Genomic DNA, 25,474 nt, shown 5'->3' on the forward strand with positions numbered 1-25,474 from the left:
GTCCGAGACGGGGTCCCCCTCTCTGAAGATAAATGTGAGACAAACAACAGATTATTACTACACTGCTCAAAAGAATTAAAGGGAACACTTAATGGTCACAGTATAACACCAAGTCAGTTAAACTTCAGGGATATCAATCTGTCCATTTAAGAAGCACAAGTGACTGTGAATCAGTTTCAGCGGACTGGGACTAAAAACAACCCTGGACTTTGACTCGGCCCAGCCCACAACAACCAGTGCGCATACGGTATGCGCTTCTTTCTTCTTCAATTTGATTGGCGGCCGGCTGGCTCATAGATATCTATGGGCCGGCTGGCATCCAATTTAAAGGCTGCAACCTAGCGGACTGGACATGGAACAGTAGATTATCAGGGAGAACAAGGAAAAAAAAACCACAAAAAAAACAGTGATGACTGCATGGCGACCGCCGGCCGTCCTGGAGTACCGGCCATTCTGTGATTCTCCAGAGCCTCCAGATGGCCAGTCCGCCCCTGGTAACAACAGGTGCAATGAAGAGGCAAAAGCAAGACAACCCCCAAAAAGGGAATGGTTTTACATGTGGTGGCCACAGACAGTTTCTCTCTCCTTATCCTTTCTCACTGATACTACGACCCAGCTTTGGATAAGCGGTTGAAAATGCTAAATGCTGACATGCTCATGGTGAATCTGAAAAATATTTCCTGCTAAACATTAGCATGCTAGCATTTTCCCTATTGTTTAGCGTGTTAACATGCTAACATTTGCCAATTAGCAGTAAACACAGAGTAGAGCTGAGACTGATGGGAGTGTGAAGAGTACTAGTATTGGACATATTAAAATGTTGACCTGATGATAGAGATAGGATCATCAAAGATATTACAATTTATCCTGAAGGAAACATAAATGTCTGAACTACATTTTCAAGGCAATCCATCAAATAATTGTTGGTCATTTAAAACAGCAAGTGTTAACGGAGGTGGTCCCAGAGGAAAAAGACATTAGGGTTTATCGTCTGGGGACCTCCCAGCCAAATAACTGTTACACAATGAAGATGCCCTGTGCTGAACATGGAAACTGAAAAACAAAACTGAGTATTCAAACTGATTTAAGGGTGTGAAGTCTTTTTCCCAAAAAAGACAGGAATGATGTTAGCTGTGATGGATTTCCTCATTCAACCTAATTTCTCTCTAAAGTCTCTATAAACAGATTTTCTCATAACAGTGAAATGGATGGAAACCAGCAGCTGCAGCTCTCTGTCTTCAGCTCTCTCGCTTTCAATTACATTTGAGCTTGTCAACTTTATTGGCATGGCAGTGGGAGAGAGACACTGGTGGTGCACTACAATAATGTGCCATTAATGAATAGCATGTAGAAATGCATCTTATTTGGCACCTTTATAAGAATCTTCACAGTGATTAGTATTCACAGTGCTTTTAAATTGATACAGCCTACATGTTTTTGTCAGCAAGCAACCTTTCACAGGTGTCTCTGTCTCTGGCTGGTGTCTCCTACCAAACTTTATGTAGTTTTATTAGAATTAATATGAGAAAGAAATCTCTTCCACCTCCAGATGTACATTCATGGTGTGTGAGGATATTTTATTCTATAGGCCTACATGTCTAGTTTTGTATTGCCTTGTATTTATCTTGTCTATAGGCTGAATAAAACTTCCCTTAAAGCAGATTCTCTTCACACTGTGCGCACAGCTTCCATTCAAAGTGTAATCAAATGTAGTTAACAAATGTGTGAAAAAGTCAAGGGACATCGGAGGGACATCGGGGAAGAGGCGTATCATAACAACCAGATTCCTCCCTGATACCCTCCTCCTCCTCCTCTTTTTCCCGGAGTCCCTCCTGACGCGCACTCAGTCTGCCCAGCATGTAGTGTCAGCGGGACTTATTTAATTAAGACTTTATAGCAAGCCTAGGAGCACATAAAAGGAAGGCAGAGAGGATTCCTGCGGGTCATGTGAGAAAAAAAACAGCCACCATCCCGGTTTCCTCCTCCAGTGTTTTTGCGCGCGGACCGCGGAGAGATGGGAGCGGTGCGCCCGGAGCGGAGCGCTCTGCCGCTGCACTGCCTCCTCCTCCTCGTCCTCCTTCTCCTTGGCTTCTCCGTGTCCACCTCCGCGGCCTGGGACCTGGTTCTGCTCCACACCAACGATGTACACGCCCGGGTGGAGGAGACCAGCAAGCACTCCGGGAAATGTGGCGGCAGCGGGTGTTTCGCCGGGGTGGCCCGGAGAGCCACGGTGATCAAGGGGATCCGCAGCAGCGAGAGCAACGTGCTGCTGCTGGACGCTGGAGACCAGTTCCAGGGGACCGTCTGGTTTAACTACTACAAGGGAGCCGAGGCTGCTCACTTCATGAACAAACTGCGTTATGATGCCATGGTGAGAAACTCAGAGAAGTTAATAAGTTAAGTTAATGCAGTTATTAATAACAACTGCAGACTGCTCAGCTGTATGTCTAATCAGAAAGTTGTGATTTTAAAGTGATGTTGCGCATTGATACATAGATAGATAGATAGATTCTATTAGGAATTTGCATTATACATTTCTTGTATTCCAACCATAACTATACTGAAATGTGTTTAATTTCCAGTAGTAAGGAAGTCTTCAGATTTTTTCTTAAGTAAAAGTAGCCAATCAAAATACTTTATACTATATAAATACTCTGTCACCCAAGGATGTAGGTTTCATTTCATTACTGAGGAGGACACATATGAAATGGGGAATTTAGGGGTCCCCCGCCAGAACATTTTGAGCATCAAACATTAAATTTTTTTCCATTCTGGTGAATTTTTACACATCAATTTGTTCCTTTCAGTTCATCATCAGTGTATGGTGTAAATGGTTATGTTTGGCAAAACAAACGTCCTCTGCTACTTGTTTTTATTAAGGGGGGGACAAATGCACATGTTCTATATATTGAGGGGCGCGTGTCCCCTGGAAATCTGTGCCTATGCTGTTACCAGTAAAAAAAAAACCCAATTTTCAGCATATAAGGTATCAGTTAAAGTACTCATCATTGTTTCATGAAACTACTGATGCATAAGCATGCATAATATTGAATCCTATGGATCATACTTTATTTTAAAAAATCATATTTTGTATGTAAATCTAAATCTGCAAAGTAGCTGTCAGATAACTAAGTAAAAGTGTTAAGAATCAGGAAATAGAAATACTCAAGTAAAGAAAAAATCTGTGAAAACTGTACTTAAGGACAGAGCTATTTTAAAGCCACTACAAGAAACTTTTAACTGGATATGCAAAAGTCTCTCGTTTCTGCTGATGTCTGTGCGTGACCCACAACAGCAAATGAGACTATCGGTGTGAAGATAAGCTATTTCTATATAGTGTATATCCATACCTTTAGGAAACTGTGCCCGGGTCCGCCCCAGGTCGCTTCCAGGACAAAACGATTTACGGCACTCAGACGGCACACGTCATCTTACCTAGCTGCTTACATTTAGTGACTCTTATAAATAGTCGCTATTCCTCCTCCTCGACCCGACGTCCGCGGGGAGTTAAAATAGCAGCAATCATCGGGTTAAAGTTCTGTGAAAGCACTGGACTCACCAACAGTCAGCCACGTCTCAGTCACACAGAGAAAATCCAATCCTCGGGAAGTCAGGAAATCCTTCAGGATAAACGTTTTGTTCGCCGACGACAGGTACCAGCCAGGCGTCGACAGGGTCCAGCGAGTGCCGAGAAATAAAGAGGCGAGGCACCGCTCCATACTCAGTCCAAGAAGCTGTGGAAGTGCTCGCCAAACAGGCCTTCAGCCTTACCAGCCGACTGCTGTGTTTACCCCGGCGGCGGTGGTGCCTACACCGGAGAGGTGGAGCTGGGGCGCGGCAGAGGTGAGCTGGGATCCCCGATAGGAGCGGGGGCAAAGTTTTCCCGTCTTGTTGTTTCATTCATCCCCAAAACAAACACATGCGCGAGCCAGGTAAGCGTCTTTACGATAATACGCGCTAGAGCTCATGGGAAATGTAGGTTTCATTCTGGCAAAACACTACCGCTTTTGTCCACAGGGTCGCCAAAATCAACTCAAAATGAAAGTTCCTTGTAGGGGCTTTAAATGTGCTTACTTTATTTCTGCTGTTATGTATGATAATACTGTTACATTATTACAGTACTCTTAATTATAACAATGAGAGCCTGTAGTTTGTTGGTGACAGTGATAATTGTAACCCTGGTGTTACTGTTTATCTGCTGTGAAAGGATCACCACAGTGTTCTTGTATTGAAATTAGATACTTGGTTGATTTTTTTGATTGATTGATTTACAGTTAAACAAAAGTAAATCCATCAAAAGTAGAAATAAAAAGGTCTCAGTTGAGCAGACGAATCGGACTCTCCCCAGTAAAGGCTGACTTTGATCTATTGATTGAGGTCTGAAGGCCTTAGATGGTTTTAATCAGCTTAACAGCATCCACTTAGAGAGAAACATTTTAATAGATCAGCGTTCTGCTCCATGTGCCTTTAATCTCTGTACCATTTTAAAACTTGATGGAGATTTATTCTGAGCTGTTTCCTGCAGAGGAGTTTTAGCTGAAAAAGAGATGTTTTAAATTCTGTATGTGTAAAACATGACTCATGTACGGTGGCCCAGTGAGGTCAACACAACTGGGTATGCAACTTCAGAAAAGCAAACGAGGAAAACATTTGTCAACAATTTTTGAAAATAAATGCTGCAAATGAATAACACATGAGCAAATTAAGCAAGGTATTCACAAATTTTAAACACATAAATGACTTAAAGAAATATGCACACAAAACAGAAGTTTCTTCAAGAGAATATAAGTTTCATTTATGTAGCACTTTTCTAAACAGAGCTACAAACAACAAGTAAACATTGCAATGTGCTACAACGAGGCTGCCAGTACAGTTTTTAAAAACATAATACAACAATAAAATAATGAGGAGCATATAACATATATAACCTTGACAGGTTAAAATTTAAGGTATGGTCTTCTAATATAAGTTTTTAAAAGTGAAACTCACATGGAGCCAGTGCAAAGACACAAAGAATTGGAGCTAGTAGGGGTTTTCATGATTTCATGTTAAATCAAAACTGGATTGAACTGAGCTTTCAGTTATAATCAGAATCAAAAGCAAGATCGACGATCCTCTCCACCACTTGCTTACTTTTGTGTGGCCAGAGAAAAAATAAAGAACACTTAAAGAAGATGACACAGTGTAGTTTTCCGGTAGCCTGCAGCAGCACTTTTCCAGACACCCTGGCCTCTGTTGATGTCTGAGATGACGGACAAACAACAAAACTGGAAAATCCTCGTACTTAATCAAAGTCAACATTTTGCTTCACTGTGAGTTATGTAAAGGCCATATGAATCTTTGACCAAAAAAAAAAAATAAATAAAAATTGTAGGGTATGGTCCTGAAGTGCAAGTGAATGTGAAGCGAGGAAACTCAAGCTGTTGTTGTAAAGTACCCTCCTAAAATCTAATGGCTCGTCTTTTTGTTTTCAATTGACTGTTTAAATAAGTTCTTGACATTACATTTTAGATAAATTATTTAATTTTGACCAAAAGGCCTCAGTGTACATTCCAAGAAAGTATGGCAGTTATCACACTTGATACCAGGATATAGTCTATCCTTCTTATGAAAACCCCTTCAGTGTTGGAAAAAAGGTTTAAATCAAAAACTGAATCACAAATTAATTCAAATGATAGATTTGGACAGTCGTAACACCTGTAGGACTGATTGAGAAGCATTTTGAATGAGCTGGAAGTCAGTAAAAAACTCAATGGTTTGGGATGGAGTAAAGAGGATTATGGTAAATGAACCACATTCTCAAGATCTGCAGTTGCTAAAAAAGGTTTAACTTTAGCTGATGTCCTTAGTTGAATGCAGCATGACTGTACTGCTTTGGACACCTGGTTGTCAAAAAATAGATTGTGTCAAATTTAAGGAGAAAATTTTGGGAATGTGAAAGTTGTGTATCATCTGCATAGATGTGAATATATCAAGTCGATGTTGGTGAAGATTCTCAGTCATTCAGGTCATGGTAATCTTAAGTGCTATATTGTAGGCAACTGGACTGGACTTGCTTGAGTTTCTCAAGTCCAGTTATCTACGATATAACACTTAAGATATCCAGTTGATATATTTTAAAAATTACCACAATCATGCAAACAAAGTGTTGTTATCTTATATACCAGCATTACTGACAACGTGGTTAGCAGGTCAAAAGACGTCTATGTTCAACCTGGGCTAAATTTGATAGAAAATTGTGCGACTACATGTCAGAACCCATTTCACTTAGAAATATACATTTAACTTGTTGAAGCAGCAGTTATATGTAACCTTGATGTCTAAGAACTTTCACATTTTAACTAGATGTGGTCTAGAGGGCTGCATTGGGATTGGGTCCCGCCGGGTCCCGCGGGACCCAACCCAAATCTTGCGGGAGCGGGGGGTTTGAACTTTGCTGCGGGCAGGAACAGGCAGCTAAAAAAAAACACTGCGGGATCGGGATGTAGCCTATAGCGACAGAATGAAGTTAACAAATGAGGTGGAAAAGAAGCTCAAGCAAGGTCTGAAGGCGCACTGAGCTCTCTACTTCCCAGCACTCTCAAAGCTGGCGCATTTCATCTTCAGTATCTCCGCATCCAGTGTGCCTTCAGAGCGGGCCTTTAGTGTCTGTGGGTGCATCTTGGAAGAGAGACGCACGGGATTGGGACCGCAGTTGGTCAGCAACATTCTCTTCCTCCACAGCAATATTATGGCCAAGTGATTCATTTGTTAAATTCATTCATTTCATTCGTTAACTTTGTTTATTTTATGTTATTTATTAGTGTTATTTGAGCCACTCACAGCCTACTCTCGTTGCTATTTGTTAATTACATAAAGAGGCGTGATGATGCCGGTGTTATTGAGCATAGGCTTTATCTTTATCTCATTAATGTTTCTTATTCAGGTCTCTCTTAGAAAAGAGACCTTAACCTCAATCACTGCGTGATTATATAAAAGTAGAAAAATAAATAAAATACAGAGGAGGAGAATAGAATATGAAACAGCCTTTGTTTTATTAAAAACTAAATGAAAACAATGAAATAGGAGCGCTATTCCTGACCAGTGCGTCAAAAGACATGCAGGCCAGGGAAACAAAACAAAAAACCCCATGAATCTCTTTATTAATAGCCTATAAAATGACGTGTTTTCTCCTGTGGGACAGGAGAACACACAAAATCAATGCATCTCTATTATTGTGCGGGCATAAATTCTCAGAGTTTTGTGGGAGCGGGCGGGAGTGGACATACACATTGCGGGTGCGGGCGGGAATGTAACACATGTTGCGGTTGCGGGCAGTAATGGTCAGAAATTCAGCGGGAGCGGGCAGGAGCAGGATGAAGAAACAGTCCCGCGCAGGGCTCTTATGTGGACTAGTTTTAAACCGAACGCATAGTTGTCTTTTGACCTGCAAATCATCAAATTAATGCTTACTGGGAAACAACTACCTGTATCCGTTACTTGACTATTACTTCTAAAACAAAATCATCTCACTTGTGTGATTTGCGGTGTGTGGCATATTTAGTGAAGTATCAGAGATCTTATTCCCTAAAAGGAGCCGCGTTTCGGAATCAGATCAACTGACTGAAGAGCGGTCAACCATTGTGGGTCACATGGCGACCAGACTTCAGTTTCCTCTCATTAAATTCTGTCCTTTTCACGTCTGCAGCTGCTGGCTGTCGGATGTCAACATCCATTTTCTTTTATCCGGAAACACTTACAGTTTGGTTTCCTGTAACTGGTTTTAATTTAAATTCCTTCTCTTTAATGAGCCACTGCACAGCTCTTTGGATGAGGATGTTAGATTGTTCATTCAGATTCAAACAAATTGAAGTACAGGAGGAAACACTCCAGAATTTAAGTAAACTATGACTAACCTGCTCCGTGTTGTTGTACTTAAAGGACTGAAGCGATAACCTGACTGATCAGCAATGTGAGAATCTCTTGTCTCTTGCCACTAAGATAAGTGAGGTCAAAGGTCAGTGGATCATCCAATTAAAACAGATTTCTGTCTAACCTGTGCTCCACCCTTTGTTATATTGTCGCACAATGTTGTTCTTTCAATCGGATTTTCAAATAAGAAATAATTAACAGAGGAGAAGTAGTGTTCTGACATCTAAAAATGTGTAAGATTCCCAGTGTTCATGTTAGAGAAAACGATTGTGTGTCTAATTGCGTTATTTATGTTTTGTTGAAAGTATTTAAGTTTTTCTTCCTTTGAAATATGCACTGTAAGTTCTTAACCTGGGCTGTAAAATGTCACACAAGTTTGCATGTACCGAAAAAGAAGACTCATAGTGACCACAAAGAGATGCAAAAGAACTGCAAAAGAGACACAAAATAACAACACAAAGGGGCAAAATGACCACAGAGAGACACAAAACCATAGAGAGACTTAAAAGAGATGCATAACAAAAACAAAAAGAAGCTAAACAACTATAAATCTTGTGTGTCGTGCTCATGTGAGAAAGAGGTGATGGGGCCTTTTGCATATCTGTGCCCAGGGCGCCCATCGGCTCATAACCCACCCATGAGCCATGAGTGTTGGGAACTAATCAGTGAGGTCACAGGATAATCAAAGGCCTCAAACACTGTGATAACAGCCATCCCTGTGATAAAATCTCGGTCACAATTTGTTAGACTGCTTGTTATCAGTGCTGAGGCTGACTGTGTGATAAAGTCTGCTGAATTGTAGCGCAACAAGTCAAGAGAAAACTGATATATGTGAGTATGTGTGAGCAGAGAAACATCACTGTGGAACACTGCCCAAAAAGTAAGCTTCGGCCACAGTCCTACCACTGTTTACTTTACCTTTATACAATTTTTACCATAGATAAACAGTATAACACATCACTGGCTATTTACGTGTTTATGGTTGAGTAACCAAGTAATTCTATATGATGTCATCAGTGGTTGAAAGTATCTAAGTACATTTACTCAAGTACTGTGTTTAAGAACAATTTTGAAATATTTGTACTTAACTTAAGTATTTCCATTTTATACTGCTTTGTACTTCTACTTCACTACATCTCAAAGGGAAATATTGTACCATTTACATAAATAAACATATCAATATAATGCTGTTTTATACTAGTATTCTACCCAGTAGTACAAAAGTATCTAAACTTGGCTCCCCATGATGAACCACAACGTTAAAATGCCCTTACATGCATTAGTCATCAATGGAAACAGAATAACAATATAAAAAAATTCTAAAATAATATAACACTTTGACAGCAGCCATTCTGCGTGATGAGTAGTTTTACTTTGATAGATTAAGTATGTTATGCTGATGATACTTAAGTACTTCTACCTAAGTAATGTTTTAAATTCTGGACTTTTATCACTTGTAATGGAGTATTTTTAGAGTGTGGTATATCTACTTTCACTTGAGTAAAGCATCTGAATACTTCCTCCATTCATTTCATTTCAGAATCTAAAGAGACTAATCAGTATGCGATTTTACTTAACAAGGACGTTGAAACTTGTCGTATACAGTATGTCTACACATGTGTACACTTCCATCTGATATCAGTGAGAGCAGCTCTGAATCTCTGTCTGCAGTTCTAATTTAAATTTCCTTTTTATTTTTCAGGCTTTTGGAAATCATGAGTTTGACAATGGAGTGGAAGGACTCATGAAACCATTCATGGAGCAGATCAAGTGTCCAGTTCTCAGCGCCAACATCAAACCAGACAAAACTTTGGCCCCGACGTTCGGCAACTCTTATTTACCCTATAAGATCCTTAATGTTGGTGGTGAGAAGGTGGGCGTGGTGGGATATACATCGCGGGAAACTCCTGATCTGTCCAAACCTGGTGAGTGGAAGAGGAAGTTTTCTGTCTGGGGTTTCTCTGTTTGCTTCTAACTCTGTCCCCTGCTCATCTGGAGTTCTCCACACTGTAAACAAGATCATGGTGTACTCACTTTCTCCTCTCATTGCCTACATTAGTGTAGTATACACTGTTTCCTGTCCAGCTGTCATGACAAGTGAAAATGTTTGGTATGTTTACAAAAAAGTCTTTGGGAGCGATTTCCTGAGAAAACTTCCATCAGGAAAAATCCCTGCAAAACTTAAAAAGAGGCAGGGAATTCCCAGAGGAAGGAACCAAAAGATGCAAGAACATTATTAGCAGTTGTGTGATACCTAACTAGAATCAGTGCTTTACTAGTGGAATAACTGCTTAAAAGATCTGAGGGCCTCTCAATACAGGACGCTGATATTTGCAGTCAAAGTTCATCTTTATGTGTTTCTGTCCAGTTCCTGTTTTATCTGAAAAGGGTTCTCCTTGTGTTTAGTGATTCTTTTGTTTCCTGAGTTTTTCAACCTTTGTCGATGATCTCATGTTTCACCTGTGTCTTGTTTCACTCACTTGTGCGTAGTTCCTGTGTGTGTAGTGTTATCAGCCCTTGTGTATTTAAAGCCCAATGTTTCCCCCATTCAGTCACCAGATTGTCATTGTGGCCATAGTGGGGTCATTGTCTCAAGCCTTTTCCTCGTGTTTGATTCCCTGGCTTTTGACTCTGCTTGGATTTACAGACTTTTTTTCTTTGTGTGATTTCCCTGAACGGAATTTTCTGCCTTTGCTGACTGCTTTCACATGTTTGACTCCTGATCTAAGTAAAGATTTGGATCTGATAAACTGTTTTCGGTGTTCAGTGCCTTTCTCTGCAACTGAGTCCCAGCTTCTTATTAATTTGTTTAAAGTTGTTGAAACGTTGTCGTGGAGCTATAATAAGAAAGACACTCTATGAGGTTGATGTCCTTTTTTACCTTTCCAAAGACTTTTAACCCAACAGCAAAAGTAAGTAATGGATTAAACATTGTGTTTTCTGCTCTGATGTAAGCTGCTAACACTAGCTTAGCACCTACAACCGGGCCAAGATTTAGCATATTTTTAATGAAGGCTTCTGTATGCAACATTCAGAGCATTAATATAGCAGCAAACCACTATTTGCTAGGGAAATATATACGGGGTAATGGTGTCCTGAGAAGAGAGAGAATGAAGTCATGTTCCCTCTGTGTGTCAATAATCTGAGCTTCTCTGTGGTTTGTTGTGTTTGCATGTTTGTAATCCACTGGCTAGCTCATAGCTGCTGCTTTGTGCTGCACTCACACAGCAGTTACTGTTGATATTGGGACATCGTTGCAGAAGCGCAGCGCCCACCTTCTGGTTACCCTCTTGTTAAGACCATTAGCTCTGTCAGCACTGTCGCTGTTGTTTAGCGCTGCTTATGGAGTTAGCACTGTTAGCTGCTAGCCACCTTTATGTTGAGAACTGAACACTGATCAGTTTGGCTGCTGTCGGTTAGCTGCACATGTCAACCCAGTCGCCAGAATAGATGTTGGCATTGTAGACTACGCTTCCACAAACCATGGATATGTTTCATTTGTTTGCTTTATACGGAAGCGTGTTGCATTCACTTGACAAATAAAAAAAAATCTGTTTTATTGAGTAATTTTTCTGTTTTTTGGTGTAAGTTCTATTGCTCTCTTAACTCAGAAAAAATACTCAGAAAAACAGAAAAAATTACCCCGAAAAACAAAATTACCACGAAAAACAGAAAAATAAAAAAATTACTCAATAAAACAGATTTTTTTTATTTGTCAAGTGAATGCAATACGCTTCTGTAGTTTCACATATGTTGAAACTGTATGTTTTTTCTTGTTTCAGTTTTATCAACAACGCTGTGGTTAACACATGGTTATGTTTAGGCACAAAAACCACTTGGTTAAGGTTAAGAAAAACGTAATATTTTGGCATAAATTACCCACTTTGATTGTGATGGACGCGGACAATGAAACAATGCTGATTCTTTAAAAATTACTTGTGCCAAATGCATATATAATAAGATGTGGCTGACTGCTTGTTTCTAAAGTGCCCCCAGCTATGGTTAAAGCAGACTTAGCACAAAAAAGTCCAACAAAAGAGAACTGAGTTCATAATTCAGGAGATAAAGTCACTGTTGAAACTGCTGAATCAAAAAGAAATCCAATTTTTGCCAGTCAGAAGAGAGCCTGAAGAATTATAACCAAACTATGGTTGAAATCATGGGTAAAGTTGCACAGTCAATTGTGTAAAAGAGAGAAAATCAATATGAATCGGGAGGAATTACCGTGGTTAGAAAAAAGGAAACTTCATAACAGTGGTTCCTCTCACCTGTCCACAATGCCTCTACAGGACCACACCTGAAGTTCGAGGACGAGGTGACGGCCCTGCAGCTGCAGGTGGACAAACTGCAGATGCTGGGAGTCAATAAGATCATCGCTCTGGGTCACTCAGGCTTCACTGTGGATCAGGAGATTGCCAAGAAGGTCCGAGGAGTCGACGTCGTCATCGGTGGACACAGCAACACTTTCCTCTATACAGGTGGGGAACATCTGGCTCTGATATGTGTTTGTTGATGGTGATGTGGTGTCTTTGTAGTGAGTCCAGACTGCAAACTTCACCCTCATTGAGCTGAGTTTAATCCTGCATTTACGCACACATAGTAAAATCTGGAACCTATGACCTTCCTGATTATTTCAAGACGATTTCCCTCACTGCCACAGTGTAGTCACATCATTAACATTGTGTTGTGTGGTTTGTTAACAAGAAACAGATGCAAACAAACTATGTGATAATGTCTGATTTTATTTTGATGTAACTGCCAATTTGTCACCAATTTTTTGACACTTCGGTGGCTCTTTTTGTCATGGAAGGATTACTGTACGGGCCTACAGAGCACAGACCCAGGGGCCCATAGTGTCCCCTCTTGGCCTTCACCTGCAAAATGTCACTCAAAGTAACACGAACAGATCAGGAGGAGATTATTAATGACACAAAAAGACCACAAAGAGAAGCAAAGGAACTGCAACGATAAACAAAATAACTAATAAAGGGAGAAAACAAACCACAAAGACATAAGTAATCAAAAATGGCCACAAAAAAGACATAAAATTGCCCCCAAGAGACACAAAACAACTATAAAGAATCACACAATTGTCTCAGAGATATGAAATGACAAAAAAGGACATAAATACCACAAAGAGACACAAAGTTACTTCAAATAGAAACAAAATACCTACAGAGAGACACAAAATGACCCAAAAAGACAACATATCACCACAAAGAAAAACAAACCAACCCACAACACATTCATAACGACTACAAAAGAGGCAAAATGACCACACATAAAATTACTACCAAAAAAAAAAGAAGTCAAAGCATCACAAAGTCTGTGAGTCTTGCTCTTATGTAAGAGAGGTGGTGGGGCCTTTTGTATATCTGGGCCCAGGGACCCATTATGTAATAATCTGCCCATGCCAAGTTACATCATCAGAAATTCCTGACATCTCCAGCTATGATTTAAAAGACAGACACTGACCTGAACAGTGTTTCTGACGATGGTAAGTTCCAGAACAAACTGAACTTTTATTGCTGAGAACGGCAAAGTTGTGTCTGGCTTTTCATCTATCCAACTTTTCAGTTTCTTAATGAGCAGTACAGCCTGCTAGTGGTGCTAAAAACTTCCAGTTTTGTTAGTTAGCTTTTTACTTTCCTGACATAATCTTCTTGGGTTTTTCTCCTGAGCAGACATTGTCCTTCAGGAGAGATCCTGCACTGCTGGTTAGTGTTTCATTTGACTATCCTGCAATGTTTAACACAGTGAGCTGTACTACGAGAGGAAAATTTGAGTCTTTGTACTCGTGGTTAGCTGTAGAGTAAACATGGTGTCGACACGTCTGGTCTCCATAAATAACCCTGTAGTGTTTTATTTACTCAGTGGTCACTGAGCAGACAGAGAGGAAGAGAGTTGTCCGTTTGGACTTCAGGATGCAGAAACTCCAGGAAAGTACAGATATTTTTAAGCAACAGAGATCAGGGAGTGTGTAACTGTCAGGCCAACACTTAGTCAATGCTTGGACAGTGGGAGAGTGTCTGAGAAGCTGGCAGTGATGTATTTAAGTGCTGTAAAAATCAGTCAAACCAACAGACAGAAGAAAAAAAACATGAACTTGGCATCAGCAAGTTTTTCAAAGATCGTTTTTTTTTTTGCCATTTTTTGTTAGTTAGCGGCAGACAAACAGAGATGGCAGACTAGAGGGCTCTTTCCCAGTGATCGTTGGTGTGAACCATTGTTTTCTTCTAGAGAGAGCGGTGAGGCTGAACCTCACCATAGTGCTACCAGATTTTACAATTCTCCACTGCGCTTAAAGGTCCAGTGTGTAAGATTTAGGGGCATTGATTGGCAGAAATGGTATATAAAAATGAAAATAAAAATTGTTGTGTTTTCGTCACCTTAGAATGAGCTGTTTATGGGGCCGTGCACACTTTAACCGCCTGGAAAACAAGAGGTCAGGCACTGGGCGCTAATTTTGTGCCTTTTTTTAAGCCAGCAGGTTGTATCTGAGGTTGCTAAGCAACCTTAATAAGCATCGTATCATAGCCTATTTACCTGCAATCCTGAGTGCAGAGCTGATCTTCTTCCAGGCGCTGTTTTTAAGTATATTGTCTGTGGGACTGATGTAAAGCTCTGCACCAAAATGATCAACTTTTACATATTTATCACAGACATGTTTTTTGCGTTGCGATGCTCCTCACATTTCTGGGCTCTAGGCACCTGGCGTTTTTGCTGGAGCGCTCTGAACTCCTCGAGTTGAAAAAACTTCAACTCAGAGCAGAAAAATGCTTCACGCCATCTCCGCCTTTTCTGCATTGCTCAAACGGATGATTCGAGAGGCAGGTCTTCTGTGGCGGTCATGACAACTAGTTTACAGTTAGTAAACAATGGTGGAGAAACTGGTGGTAGCGGTTGCTGGATACCCAGAGCTATATGGCCTGATGATAGATAGCAGGTTTTCAAACTGCCCCCAGTTCATCCTTAAATACGCCTCATTGAGGAGAAGCTCCTGGACCAACTGGTGGTACTCCCAGTGACCCATGATATTAATCATCAGCTGCAACCATAGTAAACGCACCTTAAAACATACTGTTAGTCAAAACATACAGTGGCAAAAACAACAAAGCTTCCTGTTTCTTCACAATAAAAGCTTCCACTTCCTCCTAATACAGGATAATATGTACACATGCAGGCAGTGGTTTAAACATTTGTATTACAGTTCAGCTTGTACAAAATGTTGTACTCAAAAAATCAGTATCTATGATGGCACGTTCAAACCTTGAACTTAACACATACACCACTCTTTAAGCCTTTAATAGGAGATCACACCCTGGTCTGGGAAAGATGATTATTTCTAAACCAGCGGTGAGTAGCTTCTAAAAGCATTCTTTAAAAAGCCGTCATTGGATGATCAGTCACACAGAGTATTTGTAACGCCTGTGTTTTCAGACTTAATGCCCATAAGCAGGACCAAAAAAAGTGTGTTCCTCACAGTCAAGTCATCAGATTTAAAGTGATGTAGTTCAGTGTTATTCATAGTGAGCTTAATGTTGACGTGACCACAGGGGTGAGATTTTCTCAGCTTTTCTGTCCACATTGAGTCACTGTTGAGGTGGAATGTTGTCGTGAGGCACACTTAATGATGGGGTCAGAGGCTCCTTTGAAGTGATGGCAGAGAGCCTGGGCTTCATCCTCCTATCGCCATTCATTTCCATTTAGAAGCGAGGAATGCTGCAGTTGTTGAGAATAATGTGAAGAAAAAAATTGGCAGCTACTAAACCAGAACAAAAAAGCAATATATAAGTTATAAACTTTGTCCAGAGGATATCAACTTCAATACAACCGGGTTGAAGTGTTTCCATGGGGTCAGTGAGTTAGCTCTAGGAAAATCAGCACCATTAAAGTGTTAAACACTGTTTGCAGTGTTCCCATGGATAACAGACAAGTCACTGGATTACTTTGATACTGAAGAACACTTTAAAATGTGATGATTCTCAGGCAAGTTCTAAGGAGTTATATGGAGTGTTATTTTTTCTTTCTGTGACCTCTGAGTAGACTTATGAACACTCATACGCAATGGACATAGATAATAATATCGCTGGAAAGTATAAGTTAATGATTTTTCTTCATGTAATTTGGTGCCAAACTTCAATAACTAACTTCCTGCTGTTTTATGGTGTGTTTCAAACGCCACAATCAAAACACATACCATAAACCTTTAAACCTTTAAATTAAAAACCCAGTCCCAATTAAACACCCAGTCCCTTTTATTAGCCTGCTGTGGTGACACATTTTGACAAATAAATGCCTGTCTCAGTTAGAGGCCTGGGTTCTCATTTACAAAACAGTGTGTAGGATCCACACTAGAAATGTACGTATAGACAAAAGCCAAAAATGGCGCGTGCCAAAAAATATTCAACAATTTCTACAATCAGGCTTCCACCTCACCATCTCCGTTTTGTGCATACGCAGTGATTATAAATAAGACTCCAAATCTGGTTTCCAAGTAGTTCTTTTTTTTTTTACAGAAGTTCTCTGGATGTATCAAACTCGGTTGTTGGCTTCCTCAAATTATTTGTGCACTTCTCTATTACCCTGTAAATTATTTATATTTCTGTAGTCCATAAGGGTCCTCAGATCAAAAGAATCAAGAGTCTTTCGTGAAAATGAATCCAAATTGTGAATATTGTTTTGACAGGATAAAGTGATATTGTGTCAGTATGCTAGGTGCCGTAATCCTTGAATGCCGTAACTCTCACTCTCTCTCTGATGTGCTGTCGATGTCAATGATTCATAATTGATATATTATCTGAAGCCTAATTTTTATACAAGTAATATTCATACTGGTTTAAATAAACAGTTTGATTGTATTTTCCATCTTTGCTGAGCAACAGTGTTGTGTGAAAGAAAGTAAAGGCCTGTCTCTAATATAGGCCTGTTGATTTCAGTGATGTAAGCAAATAATAGCCCAGGCTATTATTTGAAAATGGCAGTACAGAATACTCTGTGCTGCCATTTTGGCCACCAGGTGTTTTTTGTCCCAAGACATTTTTACGGTCAAATAAGCTTTAATTCGGGTGAGTCTGCACCAGCTGGTTTGATTCTTGATTCAGGAACTTGGATATTTGTTTTGCCAGCTTAGCATTTTGCTGACATCACCTGAGGATGTTTTACAGAATATCAGTTTCCTCTCTTCTGTTAGTCGACAAAATATGACTTTAAAAGAGCCCATTTTACAATTAAGAAAAAAAGAAAAAAAAAAAGAATCAACGGGTTGATCTATAATGAATTAAAACTAAAACTTCTAATCTGTCTTTCTTTCTCTCCACATTTTGTTTTTCAGGACCCCCTCCTTCCTCTGAAGTCCCTGCAGGTCGTTATCCGTTTATGGTGAAGTCAGATGACGGGCGGCAGGTTCCTGTTGTACAGGCCTACGCTTTTGGAAAATATCTGGGTTATCTGAAGATGACCTTTGATAAAGCTGGGAACGTGCTGACGTCGACAGGAAACCCAATCCTGCTGAACAGCAGCGTTCCACAGGGTAAAGACAAAACACTACATTTTGCTTTTGTCTAAGTGTGACTTTGTTTATGTTGTTTTCACTCTCTTTATCTTTAACTGATTTTTTTATGTTATAAGAAGAAGAAATGCTTTTCAAAAACCCCTTTCAGACATAAAATATATAACACTGCTGTCTCCATCCATCTGTTAAACTACACAGACATGTGAACGGTCTGTAATTGCTCACTGGGAGTAAATATTGATCTAAAGGAAGAAGACTCAGGCTGCATTACTAATGGAGTTTTATCATTTTTTCGTCAAATTCATCATTTATTTGAGAATTATGTGATTTATCTTATCATGTCAGACTGACAGCAAATATTAAGAAGATGTTAAATTGAGACTCTTGTTTGATTCCTATATGAGGATTGAAGGTACAGAACAACACTGCTGGTCTGATGATTATTGTTGAATTTTTTGTCTGCGAGGTGAATTTGATTCAATATGAGACGACGAGCTCCTTCACAGTGTTTATTAAACAGATTTACATGGATTCAGAGATAATCTCTCTTTTTGTAATAACCTTGTGTTGCTGCAGCATTGAGCTGTGTTGAAAGTGTTACAGAAATACCGACACTTTGACATACTCTTTAGCGTCCCTATGTGACGCACAGCTAAAATACATTGTGAAGTGTGGTTAATGTTGTGAAATGGTCGTGGTTCGGTCTAGGCAACAAAACTACTTGCCAAAAAAAATCAGGTTTTGGGTTCAAATAAGAATGTTTGTTACGTAACATTAGGTGACGTCAGAGTGCAACAAAATAATGTTACGTTAAACCAGCAGCAACTTTTGGTTTCTCAAGAGATATGAACTGCAGTCTCCTGGGTGAAAGTCCGGCCTCCCCTCCCTCCCACCATACTGGCAGTTTCTCCCTCTTTATACTACATAAGTTGCTCTCAGCGTCAAGTATTGCCATGAATGGGATTACATCGGAGCTGAAAGCCCAGAGAGTCTCATAAAGATGCCAAAGGGTGCCTTTGCCGTCAATATCACACCCTAAGGGGCGTGAGAAAGCATCAGTATTTCAAAAACCTGGGAATGAGAATGTGCTGGTTATATTGTAAATATGAAAAGCTCCAAATCAGACAGAATGTGTTTAGAGTAACTAGGAGTGGTGACAGGAAGTATGAAAGACTTTTAATAATATACAAAAACACTGTGAGTTATCACCTCAACTCCTACTGAAAGTAAACATCTTCTCCAGATCCAGAAATTCTTGCCGATGTGGAGGAATGGAAAAAGAATCTGAGCAGCTACTCGGCTCAGGTGGTGGGAAGGACTCTGGTCTTCCTGAACGGGACAACTGAGGAGTGTCGATTTCAGGAGTGCAACCTGGGAAACCTTATCTGTGATGCCATGGTAAGTATTTAATAATGAGGCATTAAGGAGGTAAAGGAATATTCCATTGAAAAAACAGAGGGTCTACACTGGTCGGGCATGTCTGTCACCTAAAAGGTTTGTGTCTTGTATTTAAGCAGCTCCTCATTAAAAAGAAGGTGTGATGTAGCAGCCACACAGTGACAGTACAGAAAACATGAAGTACACTGGTACATGAAGTTTTATGTTTAATTATTGTGCATGGTGCCTTACATACATATGTGTAACTGAGGGAATCTGCTTCTGGTCTTCATCTTTCAGATCGACAACAACATCAGATCCTCTGATGATCTCCAGTGGAACCACGTCAGCGCCTGCATCTTCAATGGAGGAGGCATCCGCACATCGATTGACGAACGCACCAGGAATGGTCAGAAGTGTTTTAAAATTAGAACCCAAAAGTGACAGGAAATAATATGAGATGATTTTGGTGTGAGAAAGAAAATGACTTTCTGTCCTCTCAACAATTACATGAGAACTTGTCTCTCTGCATTATTTAGAACAACATGTCCTGTGGTTATCTTCAGTACACATGGACATACAGGCCTCTCTAACAAAGTGGATCAGCTGCAGCTGATTTAGAGCTCAGTAAGACCAGGAGAGACCACATCAGTCCAGTTCTCAGATCTTTGCCAAAGACCTGACTCTGAAAAACTACTGCTGGTTTATAAAATGCTGAATAGTTTATTTCTGATCTGCTGCTGCCTTATGAAGCATCCAGACCTCTCAGATGGTCTGTGTTAGCTCTGCCTCCAGAGTTCAAACTAAACATGGAAAGGTAGAGTTCAGTTCCACATATCTTAAACAAACAAAAGTTGAGGTCTGCTCAGACTCTGAGTGTTTTTTTCTTATATCAGGGCTTAACACTTTTTTGCCACTGCATTTTTAGTTTGGGACTATTTATTCCTAACTTGAATTGTAATTTTTACTCACTGTTTAAACTGTTTTGTTCTATTTTTTTCTAATTGTAATCTTCTATTTGACCTTGTTTAAGTCCTTCAAATCCATTCATGTATCTTTTTATATTACCTTTCCTCAAAGTGCAATGTATCATCATATAACAGCTCGGATGATATTTAACGAATTATCCTACCGGTTAGGTTATCTTATGAAAAAGAATCATGGTCAGTTGTTGTCATGTAACGGACTTCATGTACAGTTACATTCTTAACGTAAAGCTAGGTAAGTTAGGTTTAGGAAAAGAATCATGGTTGGTTGTTGTCATGGTACAAACTTCATGTACAGTTGCATAACGTAAAGGTTGGGCTAGGAAATGAAAGTTACATAGATTAGGTTAGGAAAGTGAAGTTATGTAGGTTAGGTGTAGGAAATGAAAGCTACATAGGTTAAGGTTAGGAAATGAAAGTTAGGTAAGTTAGGTTTAGGAAAAGAATCATGTTTGGGCATTGTCACGTTATGACCTGACACCGAGTTACATACAAAGAGTAATGTGATTGCATGACAATATATCTTAAAATAAATAACTCGGTTTCACCTGGGACACAAACTCCAGTCTCGTGGGGGAGAGTCCTGTGTTTGTTTGATTCCATCTACCATCCCAACCTGCCTTCTAATGAGGATTATCACTTTATGTACTACTTCCTTCTTTGCTCCCTTCTGAAATATGATGGTTATATATGAATAATTGGCTCAAGATTTTGCGGGTCATCTGTAAATTGTGGTCCATTCCTTTTTGTATGTATGCATATGAACAGCGCATGAAAACAACCTGCAAATTGACACTACACTACACATATGATTGCATGTTCCTGTGATGATCCTTCTGCCAGAGGAACTTTGTAAAACAGTTATGATGTGTCGTCTGCAGGTTCGATCACCATGGAGGACCTGATCTCCGTCTTACCTTTCGGAGGAACCTTCGACCTGGTGCAGCTGAAGGGCTCCACGCTGTTTAAAGCCTTCGAACACTCAGTGAGACGATACGGCCAGAGCACCGGAGAGTTCCTCCAAGTGTCCGGTATTTTTTATTTTTACATTGTTTCCATCCTTTATATATATATTGTTTTTATTAGAATACTCCAATCTGTCAGTAGTAGAAGATGACACACTTTCTGTATCGATTACATTTGTTCACCATTAAAGAATTCTGTGAAAACGTCAGAGGTGCTGGAGAGTGTATTTCGTTACCTTCGGACTTTGATATTCTGCTACTGAGATATTTCAGTTGGTACGTCAAAGGTATTTCAGTTTGATCATCAGACATGTATTGATTAAATTTCTGTGTCCTCTGACAGGATTTCATGTGGAGTTTGACTTCTCCAAACCTAAGGGGCATCTGGTGAAGAGCCTCAGCATCCTCTGCACAAAGTGTCGTGTTCCACGCTACGAGCCTGTTGAGGATGAGACGGTTTATAAAGTGGTGCTGCCTTCCTACATGGTGAAGGGTGGAGATGGATTTACCATGATCCCAAACGAGATGCTCAAACACGACAGCGGTGAGACTTTGTTTGTTTCAGGAACTCATTGTAACGTCATCATTTACTTGACCCTGACTTTATTTTACCTTTTATTTCCTTCCAGGGAATTTGGACATTTCAGTCGTGTCCAACTACATCATGCAGAAAAAGACAGTTTATCCTTCTGTTGAAGGACGCATCAAGATCTACAACTCAGCTTCTAGACAAACCGCTTCAATGGTTTTACTGGTTTCACTGGGGCTGCTATGGACTCTGTGGGGGAGTGTGTGAGACTGACTTTACCCAGAAACACAGGACTGAAAAAGGTTTCTAACCAAACTGCATGAGAACTTGAAGCACTAACCAGACTGAAGGATGTCATTTTAACTACTTCACGAAAATATGATTTTAATTTTACCTTTAAGTGTGTTTTACAATGATTGTAAAATAAAAGGTAAGCCCATTTCCATGTGGACCAACTTTGGATGAAACCGCAGCTAAGGTGCCGTAAAAGCTGCAGTTCCTGTAACGACCACTAGAGACAACTTCAAGGAGACAGAATGTTTTGAGTTAAACGGGAAATCCTCAAATGTCTTTTCAGAAACATGAAATAAAAACACTCTTTACACAAGAACTTATGGTCTCAGATTTTAAATTTTACTAGTTATGTTTCTTTAATGGCAGCGTGAAACATTGTTGCATCACAAAGGTATTATGGCTTTCAGTGAAGTACAGTCTCAGAACCCATCAGCTCTCCCCTGGCGACAATAAGCGTCTGGGTGCAATGACAGAACAAAAAGAACTTGGTACAGCATTTATTCCTATGAAAGTTGTTCAGTGGCACATGAAGGCAAAAAAGTTTGACTTGACGGGTATAAAATTACCCAGATCATCCGCATCATTGGGATCACAGAGCAGGTGCACTGACTTCTGCCAGCCGAGTGGCTGACTTCAACTTTAGTGCTTGGCTAACTTGAATAAGGATAAAATTATTAAATTGTGCAACTCTTCTAGACTTTACAAATGTAATCGAATTGAAAGGATCAAATTCCGATTCCGAAAACCAGTCAGTTTTGTGGGGAGGTTGTGATGCTCAAAAAACGTATCTGCTGATTTATAGACGTCTCTTCCCCAATGTCAGTCTCTAGGAAGTCTGTTCGGGCCACAGGGTCACACATGCAAAGCCAAAAGTTGTAGACACATAGGTTGACCACTATGTCAAACTGGCTTTGAAATCCCAAGTATGTACAGCTGTGGCTTGAGCAGCTACTTGACCTGTCCACCAGCTACATGACTCGTCTACCATACCTACATGATCAGCTGCAGGTGGAAGCCCTTAAGAGTTAGTTAGCAGTTAGCTAGCTATGAAATGTTCAAGGGCAGGGTTCAAATAACCATGGCATTGGTGAGTTTGATTTGTACTAGTGCTGGGCACGTTTTGTAGGGGTGTATTGTGTATGCTACAAATCAAGTGTGGCTGCAGCTACATGTCTACTAAGTCCAGTGCACTTTCAAGGGGTGATAGTATTTCAGGAGATCTAGCGTAGCAAGCAGATATCCTGGACAAGACTTTCTCTTCTGTGCAGCGGTGATTTCGGCAAATAAGAATGCAGATAAATTAAAGGAAATTACCACTTTAGAATGAAAATACAGACAGTAATTACTAACCCTCATGCTGACAAAAAGTCCAGTGTAGTTTTTCAATCCACAAAACTCGTTCGGGGTATCAGAGGACAACAGCTAGTTGGAATGCTGTGTTTACATGGCAACTCAAGGGAGACTAGCTGATGGCTAGTGGTGGTGCTAGTTCTCAAGTCTCACGCAAGTTGCCATGTAAACACAGCACGTCTGCAGGGCAGGCTAACTGACCACGGCGAGAAATTATGCTATAAAAGTGGAGCAAATTACATCTTTTCAAGTCAATTTTGCATGCCGCGGCTTACGATGGACAAGCTGTTCTGACATTTTTGAAATGCATTTGCAGAGTTTTGTTACATTTTCAAAATGTGGGTTCCGTGCATTTCAAGTGTAGCTGTTATTCCGGCTAGCTGTTATCCTCCGATACCCCCATTTCCTTTAATGAAAGAAAGAAAAAAAAAAACAGAAAAAAAGCTAAATCATCATCACACAATAGCCATTGGGTCATGAGACTGCAATTCAGTCAATACGTTCCACCTCTCCACACGGAATGACGTTGGTGAGACTACAAACTCATCCCGTTGCTCCCAGATCCTGGATACATGTGCAGTTATCTGTTTTAGAGATTAAAAGAAGCATGGTTTGAGTCCTATTAATTTAGCAGGTAACTGATAGATATATTCGTAAAGATAAACCAATGAATTATGTACAATATCTCTGGCTTCCCTTTACACTGCTTAACAAGTCTCTAATCCAATTTTAGAAATATTAGGTCATTAAGTCATTAAATAGTCTTACATTTGGATTTGTGAGCTCCTAATTGACTTAATTTGATCTAATTTCATTTATCCATCTTTTAATTTTTGTCAGAATAAGTCAAGCCTTTCTCCATGAGAGTCCACTTTTTCTCACAATTTTTTAAATCTACCACTGAACCTGATACTTTATTTTTCCTTTATACTTGCACCGACCTATTAGCAAAATGTAGATTAACCTAACTCACTCTGATAACAATATTCCTACATAAAACTTCCTATGCACAGGACCACATTTATACTCCTTACCTTTGTGCTTAGCTAAATTTGGCTTGAAAAGGTCTTAAAAAGCATTTAATTAGAGTGTCTGATACTGTAGACACCCTGAGCAATAACTGTTGCACTGTAACTGCATGCTAATTTCAGACTTGGTGTGAAGATAATTTCAAATGAAACTTACTGCTGTGAGAGAGAAAAAACACTCAAATACTTATTATTCAGAATGTCTGGGTTAAAGTTCCTGTGAACAAAACTCATGTATCTGACTGACCTCTGAACTTCCTGTGGAGAGAGGACAAGATTTCACTGTAGGCCTCTATCGATAATCACATTATGAGTTGTAGTTTAGAGCAGTTTATCTTCTCATTGTGGCTGTATGTCAGCTCACACAGAGGCAGCATTCAGCAGACTTTCTTGTCTGCAGCATCCACTGTTTTTCAACCAGAGCTCCTCAGAATTGAGGGAACAAGGCCTCCCCTGTGTGAGGGATCTTCCAAACAACGCTCGCTGCCTGTTAATATTCAGGAACTCCTCATTAGTCAGTTCACTGAGCGCCAACACAGCTGGCACCAGCCTGCATATGATGTGAGCTGCCAAATGCTGCAGAGCGACCACATTAACACTCAGTGGAAACTGTTCTCCATCTGCTTTCATTTAGTGGACGTCTGAGAGGAGATGGGGACACAGAGCTGGCACATGTCGCAATCAGACTGGGTCACATTCAGGACACGGTCCAGTTTTCACTTGTGGGTTTTTAGTATTACATTTAGTTATTCAGTGGAAAATGCGTATGTCTTGACAACACTTTTAACAGTCCATGAACACATTACCATTCAAGTTAAACTGAGCAGTTTTCACTCTGTTGACTGTAAAATGATGACATCATACGACAGCAACATAACTGTCCAACATCTGGTCTTGCAAAACGATTCCTGGCATCAAAGTGAAGCTCTATACTGTAAATTTAAAAACCTCCCAAAACATTTATTTTTTTTGTAACACAGATGAATTTTAATAAACCTCAACAATGTGATCTAAATAACTAAAGTCAGGTAATAACAGCTTGCACTTTTACTGAACCTGGAGTTGACCTGTGACGTCACTAAATTTAAACTAAATAAACAAAGTAATCCTCAAATGTTGACAGAATGAATCATAGAAAGATTAGAATACATCTAATAACTTTCAGTAATGTGCAAATATTGTCACTGGTATTGAAAGAAAAGACGACAGACAGCATTAACTGCAGTGGCGTCAATAAATATATATCTTTTTATTAGTTTATTTATGTACATTGGAATGTAGACATGATCCCAGAGGTTTTGGAAATAGTTGATTATTGCACTTCCATCATTGGAGATGTGGATACAATGTTCAGTACATTATCTGCTTCACGGCGGTGGCTTCCTTCAGTTCCTGCAGAGGAGGAAACGCACACAGAAGTTTAACAATTTCTAGTCTTTATTAAGAGCTCTTCATTAAAGTTCATCTGTCCTGATCATTTCAAGTAGTAATTCAAAATGTTGGTGTTTTCTTTCCAAGAG

The 25,474-nt window shown here is 39.9% G+C and overlaps 2 protein-coding genes across 5 annotated transcripts in view; one reads left to right on the forward strand and one right to left on the reverse strand.

Annotated features, from left to right (window-relative positions):
• The first annotated feature begins 1,808 nt into the window (after positions 1-1,808).
• On the forward strand, positions 1,809-21,892 carry LOC117270406 (snake venom 5'-nucleotidase). Its single transcript, XM_033648004.2, has 9 exons — positions 1,809-2,371; positions 9,614-9,836; positions 12,201-12,389; positions 17,246-17,443; positions 18,669-18,823; positions 19,103-19,211; positions 20,670-20,819; positions 21,097-21,297; positions 21,383-21,892. The coding sequence occupies exons 1-9, from the start codon at positions 2,015-2,017 to the stop codon at positions 21,547-21,549; spliced, it is 1,749 nt and encodes a 582-aa protein (XP_033503895.1). The 5' UTR covers positions 1,809-2,014; the 3' UTR covers positions 21,550-21,892.
• Positions 21,893-25,174: 3,282 nt separating this feature from the next.
• LOC117270918 (sorting nexin-14-like) overlaps positions 25,175-25,474 on the reverse strand; it is a 29,576-nt gene continuing 29,276 nt past the window's right edge. For all 4 annotated transcript variants that reach the window (XM_033648928.2, XM_033648927.2, XM_033648926.2 and 1 more), the window contains one exon: positions 25,175-25,346. In XM_033648928.2, the coding sequence (XP_033504819.1) occupies positions 25,305-25,346 (42 nt within the window). In that variant the 3' untranslated portion in view covers positions 25,175-25,304. The remainder of the gene's footprint in view (positions 25,347-25,474) is intronic.

Source organism: Epinephelus lanceolatus, chromosome 13 (genome assembly GCF_041903045.1).
Source record: "Epinephelus lanceolatus isolate andai-2023 chromosome 13, ASM4190304v1, whole genome shotgun sequence".
NCBI classification, from domain to species: domain Eukaryota; kingdom Metazoa; phylum Chordata; class Actinopteri; order Perciformes; family Serranidae; genus Epinephelus; species Epinephelus lanceolatus.